At 40.4% G+C, this 10,391-nt stretch overlaps 1 protein-coding gene across 1 annotated transcript in view; it reads right to left on the bottom strand.

The window, feature by feature from the left end:
• Positions 1-10,076, bottom strand: part of LOC109899106 (neuroendocrine convertase 2) — a 74,316-nt gene extending 64,240 nt beyond the window's left edge. The window contains exon 1 of the mRNA XM_020494161.2: positions 9,683-10,076. Coding sequence (XP_020349750.1) covers positions 9,683-9,868 — 186 coding nt within the window. The 5' untranslated portion in view covers positions 9,869-10,076. The remainder of the gene's footprint in view (positions 1-9,682) is intronic.
• Positions 10,077-10,391: the final 315 nt, after the last annotated feature.

The following is a 10,391-nucleotide window of genomic DNA, read 5'->3' on the forward strand; positions in this document are numbered from 1 at the left end:
ATGCGGTCCTGGTGTCTGTGCATGACTCGTCCATCAGTCGGTTTGACCACAAAGGAGACTGGGCCACTCTGTCTCAGAATGGTACGTGGCAACCAACATTGGCTGCTTGTGAAGTTGCGGATGTAGACAGTGTCATTGGGTTTTAACTGTCTCTCCCTCGTGTGGTGGTCATGTCTCTCTTTGTTGTTTCTCTTGTTTCTCTTGTCTCTCTTGTTTGTTTCACCTGCTTCCGTTCCACTCGTACTTTGATGTCTGGATGCAGTAGATCCAGGTGAGCTTTTGGCTTTCTGCCCATCAACATCTCAACTGGAGCCTGTCCTGCTGATTGTGGCGTGATGCGATACTGGAACAAGAACCGAGAGAGCTTCGTTGTGATGGTTCCCCCAGTCATCTTTTTGAGCCCCTCTTTCAGTGTCTGCACAGCCCGCTCCACTAAGCCGTTCAAGGCCGGGTGAAACGGCGCGCTGCGGACATGGCAAATTCCGTTTCTCCGCAATAATTCTTAGAGGGATAACGCATTAAGAAGGAAAGAAATAGCCTTAATCCATTCCTTACTTAGATGTACGTGTATTTTTGGTATTTGATGTGAAACTGTTAGATATTACTTGTTAAATATTACTGCACTGTCGGAGATAGAAGCACAAGCATTTCATTACACCCTCAATAACATCTGCTAAACATGTGTACATGACCAATACATTTGATTTTGATTTAACTTGACTTGAAGCAGGGTATGCTGTCTTCTAATGTTTTTTTTCACTTTATTACTCAAAATGATGGCACCGAAGCGACCACAACATATCATTGTGCAAGAGGCTGTGTTGGTTGGTGATACGGATTCAGACACTTCCTTTCACTTTGAAAGCGATGATGATGTAGAGGTGAGTGAAACAAGTAAACAGCAGATATTTGGTGTTAACGAAGTTTGATGCTGTGAAACTTGGGGAATAGCTCTCAGATTAGCAAGTCCTGTCATGATCACCAGGTTGATACTGGTGAGTACATCAGCAGTGGAGCATATTTATGAAGTAGGCTTATACTAACTTGTTGATTATTTTGTCTTGTTTCTACCAAAGTAATTTATATGGAAAAGGACCAAGCTGCTTGGTATAGACAGCGAACTAGCTAGCTAACTGCCAGATTTTTCTGTCAGGCTAGCTAGAAAAGTTGTGTGCTGCGCTCATGAAGCGTGAAGCCGTCACTTTCACTACCTAACATTAGCCATACAGACAACCAGCTAGCTCTCCACGAAATAGAGTGTTTATCTGTTGGACTTGCTAGTTACAGATATTCATATTACTTCATTTTCCTATTAATTTGACAGCTTGCTTCGCTGACATGTTATGGTAAAAGCTTATGCAGTGGCACTGAAATGATATTGACTTGCAGTGATAGTTGTTTACATAGCCAGCTAACAAGATTGTTGTATCCTCCTGTTTCTACCGGTAACTAATTGGCTAACATTAGCAGGGAACGGTCAAACTTTAAACAATTGTTACCCAGATGAAAATGGGGGAGGGTCATGGTTTTTAAATTTCAGTCAGGGAAAAGGTTTAGTATTTATTTATTTTTGTCCAGGGGAGGGTTATGTAATTTGTAACTGATTACATGTCATATTATGTAATAAAATTGTCATAAAATTTAATATTGCTCAGGTTTTGAGAATGAGTTGCTTATTGTAGTATCTCGATGTGTGCCCGTGATTCCCCTCATCCCTGATTCGCTGCTGGGCGCGCAATATCAAGTGCACCTAGTGTGGTCTCAATAAAATGATGTATAGCCTATAGTATACGCTATAGGCCTATGCTATACAAAGAGCATACTCGGGGAAGCATTGGGCAAAGTTATATTTCTAAGAAAATGTACTTCCTTCCCAAGTTTTTTGCGCTGCTGGGATGGTGTACAGTACCAGTCAAAAGTTTGAACACACCTACTCATTCAAGGGTTTTTCTTTATTTCTTCATTGTAGAATAATAGTGTTCAAAGACATCAAAACTATGAAAAAACACATATGGAATAATGTAGTAACCCAAAAAGTGTTAAACAAATCAAAATATATGTTATATTTGAGATTCTTCAAAGTAGCCACCCTTTGCCTTGATGACAGCTTTGCACACTCTAGGCATTCTCTCAACCAGCTTCATGAGGTAGTCACCTGGAATGCATTTCAATTAACAGGTGTGCCTTGTTAAAAGTTAATTTGTGGAATTGATTTCCTTCTTAATGCATTTGAGCCAATCAGTTGTGTTGAGACAAGGTAGGAGTGGTATACAGAAGATTGCCCTATTTGATAAAAGACCAAGTCCATATCAAGGCAAGAACAGCTCAAATAAGCAAAGTGAAACGACAGTCCATCAGATTAAGGTCTCTTCAAGTGCAGTCGCAAAAACAATCAAGTTCTATGATGAAACTGGTAACAGGTACCAGCATTGCTACAACAGCATTCTGCAGCGATATGCAATCTCATCTAGTTTGTGCCTAGTGGGACTGCCATTTGTTTTTCAACAGGACAATGACCTAACACACCTCCAGGCTGTGTAAGGGCTATTTGACCAAGAAGGAGAGTGATGGAGTGCGTCATCAGATGATCTGGCTTCCACAATCACCCGACCTCAACCCAATTGAGATGATTTGGGATGAGTTGGACTGCAGAGTGAAGGAAAAGCAGCCAACTAGTGCTCAGCATATGTGGGAACACCTTGGAACTGTTGGAAAAGCATTCCAGGTTAAGCTGGTTGAGAGAATGCCTAGAGTGCACAAAGCTGTCATCAAGGCAAAGAGTGGTAACTTCTATATATCACATATTTGGAGTTGTTTTTGATTACTATATGACTCCATGTGTTATTTCATAGTTTTGATGTCTTCACTATTATTCTCCAATGTAGAAAATAGTAAAAATAAAGAAAACTCTTGAATGAGTATGTGTGTCCAAACTTTTGACTGGTACTGTATATAAAACTAGGTTACACTGCATCACACATTGCAATGGATTGGCATTCCCATTCATGAGCCCCGGCCTGCAATGCTGTTTCTGATGTAAAGCCTTTTGCGCTGTGTACGGTGGCAAGTCAAAGGCTTCTTCCCAAAAATGATTTCTTTATTTGTTAAAAAAAGAACAAAATAAGCAATATCTGTGTGCATGGACTAGGTCTACTGATGTCCTGTTTAGTCTGAAAAGTAGACCGCGAAGATGGGAAGAAGGACCGGAGGTAAGCTTGCAACCTTTATAATTGATTTTATTCAAAACAATATGTTTCATTGCCCATAATGAATCCATCATTTGAGTAATTTACATCACTTACATTACTCTGAAGTGGCAGCCACTGAGATGGACAGAGCATGGCTGCTGAAAGTAGGCTAATTCGAGAAGGCCTGATTCATTTAAATTCTTCGTTTTAAATTGACTTTAGGCTAAGAGGCCTTTGTGCTGAAACTATTTTTTCCTATTCAAGAAATAAGATGCAGGCCTACCTGTTTGACATATTAAATTATAGTCTACTTTCCATAGATTTGGCAGCCAATTCCTTCAGTCCTTATGCACTCCTTAAATATGTCAGTGTCAGTGAAGAGCTTGGTGTGTTAAGTTAAATGCAGGGCTCGCATTGAGGAGGTATGTGAGGGTATTGTGGCTTTTGTTAAAGAAAATGGCTAAAAGCATAGCCCTACCCCTTGTTAGCTTAAAATTTTACCTGATTATATAAAGCAATCTTTCGGTCTTTCATCCAAATATTGCAACACAACTTCCCCAAACAATTTCACCCATGGCAAACCCTCTCTGTGGATGAAGCAATGATCAAATTTGACAGGAGACAAAAGAGATGTGTATTTTCTGTCCACAAATAGCTCAGGGGAGGAGTTGTTAGTCATAATTTGGAAGCAGACCACTCCCTGGTGAAGTTTGAAGGACACAATATATGTGTATATATGTGTATCCAGAGTGAACGCAGGGCAAAGAGTGGGAGATGTGTAGAAACCTCTACGTGTTCTGTGCCACTTTGTAGGATGGGGCTGTGCTTCCAAAAGTTCCATGACACGTTGCAGGCTAAATACAAATACTTAAATGACAGTGTGAAATATGAAATTGTCCTACAATCTTATAGGGAAATTGTGTGCTTAAAAAAATTGTCTAAACAGTTTTTGTGTTTTGTATCTTATCTCTGTGTCTGTTATCTAATACTTGGTAAAGTTGGCATTTTTCTCACATTTTTGTAATTTACTGAATTGTTGTCAAAGTTGGCATAATTGTTTTCATGCTTAGTCTGTACTAAGTCTTACTGAGAGAGGTTATCTACATTTTAAAATAGTTACAGAAGAAAGAAGCTTTGGCAATCCAAGAGCCTACTTTGTGTGGGTTTTGAAATACTCTGAATATTGTTCGCTGGTCCCATTTTGGAATATGTTTAAAATATTTAAATAATATTTTGAAGTTTAATATATTATACTTGGTACATTTTGACCGAGTAATTTTATCAAATTTGCGGCAATTGAAATACAATAAAGGTTTTTCTTGTGTTGGGTGCTAATATATTTTTAATAGTGAGTGTCTACACAATTGAAGACAAAATTAATGTTATTCCTATTGACATGAATGTGGTGTCATATTAAGTTGTGCTTATTAAAACTAAGTTAAAACCTCTTGAGGTATAGGGGGCAGCATTTTCACTTTTGGATAAATAGTGTGCCCAATTTCAACTTCCTGCTACTCAAGCCAGAATATCAGATATGCATATTATTAGTAGATGTGGATAGAAAACACTCTGAAGTTTCTAAAACTGTTTGAATCATGTCTGTGAGTATAACAGAACTTATGTAGCAGGCAAAACCCCGAGGACTAACTGTTCAGAATAATTATTATTTTTATTACTGTTCCCTCAATTGTCTTTGCATGGGATATTTGATAGGAACCTGTTTTCAGTTCCTACCACCTCCACTGGATGTCACCAGTCTTTGGAATTTGGTTGAGGTTATTCATTTGTGCAACGAAGAAGAAGCACATCCTGGAACAACGTTACAATATTGAGAGTTGCGCAAGATGTAAAAAGGCGCATGGTTTGTTTACTTGCTGTATTGAATACAGATTGCCCCGTCTACAATTTGATCAATTATTAACGTTTAAAAATACCTAAAGTTGTATTACAAAAGTAGTTTGAAATATTTTGGCAAAGTTCATAGGCAACTTTTGAAATGTTTTGTAGTGACGTTGCGTTTTTGTAAGCTGGTTTTTTTCTGGATCAAACACGCTTTATAAATTGACAGGAATTGACGTAATTAATCGAACAAAAGGACCAATTGTGATGTTTATGGGACATATTGGAGTGCCAACAAAAGAAGCTCGTCAAAGGTAATGCATGTTTTATATTTTATTTCAACGTTTTGTGTAGTGCCTGCAGGGTTGAAACATGCTACCCTCTTTGTTTACTGTTGTGCTATCATCAGATAATAGCTTCTTATGCTATTATCAGTAATGTTAAGCAGCATTCTAGAATTCTATTGAGGTCTAAATGGTTAAAGTTCCAAACTACAGTACAAGTGGCCTCAGGATATAGGCATTTTCCTGTAGTCCACGATCAGCTATTTTGTCTTGCTCACATTGAGGGAGAGGTTGTTGTTCTGTTACCACACTGATTGTTCTCTGCCCTCCTCCTTATAGGCCGTCTCATCGTTGTCGGTGATCAGGCCTACCACTGTTGTGTCGTCAGCAAACTTAATGATGGTGTTGGAGTCGTGTTTGGCCACGCAGTCGAGGGTGAACAAGGAATACAGGAGGGGACTTAATACACACCACTGAGGGGCCCTAGTGTTAAGGATCAGCGTGGCATACGTATTGTTGCCTACTCTTACCACCTGGGGCGGCCCGTCAGGAAGTACAGGATCCAGTTGCAGAGGGAGGTGTTTAGTCCCAGAGTCCTTAGCTTAGTGATGAGCTTCGTGGGCACTCTGGTGTTGAACGCTAAGCTGTAGTCAACGAACAGCATTCTCACATAGGTGTTCCTTTTATCCAGGTGAGAATGGGTGGTGTGGAGTACGATTGAGATTGCGTCATCTGTGGACCAGCCTTTCAAAGCACTTCATGGCTACCGACATGAGTACCACGGGGTGGTAACCATTTAGGCAGGTTACCTTCACTTCCTGGGGCACAGGGACTTAGTTGGTCTGCTTGAAACATGTAGTTATTACAGACTATGTCAGGGAGAGGTCGAAAATGTCAGTGAAGACACTTGACAGTTGGTCCGTGCATGCTTTGAATACACGTCCTGGTAATCCGTCTGGCCAGGGGCTTTGTTAATGTTGACCATGTTTAAAGGTTTTGTTCACATCGGCCACTGAGCGCATTATCACACAGTCATCAAGAACAGCTGGTGCTCACGTGCATGATTCAGTGTTGCTTGCCTCAAAGTGGCATTTAGCTCATCTGGTAGGCTTGTGTCACTGGGAAGCTCGCGTCTGGGTTTCTCTTTGTAGTCCATAATAGTGTTCAAGCCCTGCAACATCCGAAGAGCATCAGAACCGGTGTAGTAGGATTCAATCTTAATCCTGTATTGACGCTTTGCTTGTTTGATGGTTCGTCTGAGGGCATAGCGGGATTTCTTATAAGCGTCCAGATTAGTCTCCCGCTCCTTGAAAGCAGCAGCTCTAGCCTTTAGCTTGCTGCAGGTGTTGCCTGTAATCCATGGCTTCTGGTTGGGATATATACATACAGTCACTGTGAGGAAGATGTCGTCGATGCACTTATTGATGAAGCCAATGACTGAGGTGGTGTATTCCTCAATGCCATTGGATGAATCCCGGATGAATCCTAGCAAAACAGTCCTGTAGTGTAGCATCCGCGTCATCTGACCGGTTCCATTTTGAGCGAGTCTCTGTAAGGAGATCCTCGTCCTGAGCTCGCCTACATTATTGTCCAGGGACTGAACATTAGCGAGTAATATACTTGGAAGCGGTAGATGGTATGCACGCCGCCTGAGTCTGAATAGGACCCCACTCTTTCTACCTCTACTCCGACGTCACCATTTTGGTGCAGCCCCCGGAATGAATAGAGCTACACAAAGGATCCAGGTCAGGGAAGTCGAATTTCTACTCAAAATTCTGGTGAGTGACTGCAGATCTAATATCCGAAAGTAATTTCCGGCTGTAGGTATTACAGTTTTTTCCAACTGCTTACACACAAAATCTTTTCGTGTCACACGATTTTTGAAACCTCTCACTCACTAAACCCAAAAATCTAACAAGAAGTGACTTGCTTTCCTTTTCCAAACACAACCAATCAAAATGCTACACTTATTCAAAAGGTCACACACACACACTCCTCACATGTGCAAACACTAATAGCTTAACTGATGACTAACCAATCACTGCTTTACTGTAGTATAGGCCTATAAATAGGTCAAAGGTCAGATTACCTGTTTTGAACAATGGATGCCAACAATGGACAGAGAGCAAAAGGAGTATGAGGGAGAGGAAGAGGAAGAAGAGGACGAGGGCAAAGAGAAGGAAGGAGAGCCATCTCTGATGAGATTAGGGCAACACTTGTTGATCATGTGATCAACCACGGTTTGACCATGAGAGAGGCTGGACTGTGAGTCCAGCCCAACTTGAGTCGATTTACTGTAAAATACATAGGACTGCATAGTATTGCATTAACATTTGTAACTCTAAGCCATCCATTAACTGCACTGCATTGAATGAATGAGGTTGGTTATCATGCTGTACTAAAAAAAATTGTACATTTCTAGGCTACGCCTCAGTGCCTTGCTCTCCAGCTAATTGCACTTACACTCTTATTCTGACATTTGACAAGGCAGTACAGTCAGGGGGATAATTTTCCCTCTTCAGACAAGGCCTGCATTCACAGGGCTGTTTAATAAGTGGTTGGATAAATAGATGGGTGATCAACTGCCACATCCGAAGAGAAAGCAATCGGTTGATTTCTGATAAAATGGTGTCAATTTTCTACATTGAGAATTCAGTTAATTAATCTTGAAGAAAGAGGATGAAGCATACGGTGCCTTCAGAAAGTATTCACACCTCTTGCCTTTTTTCACATTTTGTTGTGTTACAGCCTGAATATAAAATGTATTAAATGTAGATTTTGTGTCACTGGCACAACACCCCATAATGTCAAAGTGGAATTAGGTTTTTAGAAATGTCTTGAGTCAATAAGTATTCAACCTCTTTGTTATGGCAAGCCTAAATAATTTCAGAAGTAAATCTTTGCTATAAGTTGCAAGGACTCATTCCATGATTTTGTAAGGACTACCTCATCTCTGTCCCCCACACATAGAATTATCTGTAAGGTCCCTCAGTTGAGCAGTGAGTTTCAAACACAGATTCAGTCACATAGACCAAGGAGGTTTTCCAATGTCTCGCAAAGAAGGGCACCTATTGATATATGGGTCAAAATAAAAATGCAGACATTGAATATTCCTTTGAGCATGGTGAAGTTATTAAATACACTTTGGATGGTGTATCAATACACCCATCTGCTACAAATATACAGGCGTCCTTCCTAACTCAATTGCCGGAGAGGAAGGACACCGCTCAGGGATTTCACCATCAGCCCAATGGTGACTTTTGGTCACCTTTCGGTCCCTGTCCCAATGCTTTTAACCACTAGGCTACAGCATCCATTCCCACATTCATGATTGTCAACGGAAGAGGCAAGTGCAGAATCTTCAATTCTTGCAGTTCAACCTCCAGTTACTGCTGGTGGTTTGAACACTGTGCTTGACAATGCCTGCCAAACGGTAAATAATGGCAAATGATCAAATACATAAAACAATGTTAAACATAAAGACATTTCAGAAAAAGGGGATCTAATTCTGCACTGGACATGATTCAAAATGTCATAATGGTGTTTAGAAGCTTTAGCGAGAGGAAAGAGAAACACCAAAAGAGAAAGTATCTAATTATGCACGGAAAAAGGACTAGAAACACAAACATATTGTTATCAATCTTTTCTGTTAGTTCTCCCAGTCTCTGGGAAGGTGTTGCACGATACAAGATGTAGTGGTGTTATGTTCCATGTAATGTTTCAAAACATCTCAGGATGATGTGTTTCAATACTCCAGTCAAGTTCAAGTTTCGTCTCCTTCAAGTTTGTGGCAGCTCAGTTGCCACTAGTTTTGTTGTACAAAGCCCTTAATTTTAACACTGTGCTATTAGCCTGCCTTAATTCACATAGTCTATTCACCCCACATTTCTCATTTCCAAAATTACTGGGGGATAAAAAATAGATGGCAAAATGTTCGAATTTAGCAGAAATTAAGGCTGATTTTATATTTATGTTAATGTGGCCTAAGGCTTAATGATGCGACATTGGCCTAGATATTATGTAACAAAATAAATGATACAGATCAACTTAATTGAAGGTCATCTGAAAAACAAAACAAATAGGCAAAGGCATACTTTAAATAACAGGCTACATATTTAAATGTTTTAACTGAAGTCATATCAAGTATTTATGTTGGTAAAATCATAGCCAAAATAGGATTTTTTATATTCTATGCAATATAAATAAAAATAAGAAACATGAGCATTTAAAAAAAAAAGGAGTTGAGTGACAAAAACACTGGACATGTTCATCAATGCAAATTATTTGCTTGATGGGAATATCGAATCGACAACCCATCATTAGCCTACATTATGCACATTTTCTGCAACATTGTAGCCTAACATGTCTTACCTTCCGGGCACTATGAAACCCGTGCTCTGTTGCAAGTTGGTGCGCTTCATCATGTGCACCTTCATGCAACTGAACCAAGAGATGATTTGTGAAGATCTCATCCTCTGTGGCGTGTGTCGCAAGAAACAGTGCTTTTAGTAATATCAATACAACTGCTGTCCCATGTGTGAGAGATCCAATCATCATTTCTAGCTTGTATCAAGGTGCCTGTCGAAGTGAATTCTGTGTGCGGGATGCTCCTTTGAAGAGATGTATGATTCAGTCCTTTTGGGAATACATCTCCTCCGCAGCGGAGGGCTAGTGGAAGTTGGCGATGTTACGAGACGATTCGATGGATGATTGTGTACCAAACCTGCATCCTCAGCTCTCTCTCCTCCTTCATCTATCATTTATCAGCCCCTCTGTTCGGGTCCTCTATTCGTGACGTTCCACCAATCAGCTCCGGCGGGTGTGTCTCCCTCCTCTCTCTCTCCGCTCTGGTGCGTTTTGGAAGAGAGGAATGTTCGCACTTTCGAGCGGACGAGGACACTTTCAGGACCCTGGAGAATTCCTTCTCTGGTCAGAAATTGTGCCAAGCACACTAGCGCGGCAGACAAGGAAAGTCCTGAATAGAAACACCTATAGCAACTAGGCCTATATTCTGCTCCTCAAATAACTTTGTGTATGATTTCTTGTGTTATTAGACTGTGTGGGTGTGCAGAAAAATACA

The sequence above is a fragment of the Oncorhynchus kisutch genome, linkage group LG11 (assembly GCF_002021735.2).
Source record: "Oncorhynchus kisutch isolate 150728-3 linkage group LG11, Okis_V2, whole genome shotgun sequence".
In the NCBI taxonomy this organism is placed as follows: Eukaryota; Metazoa; Chordata; class Actinopteri; order Salmoniformes; family Salmonidae; genus Oncorhynchus; species Oncorhynchus kisutch.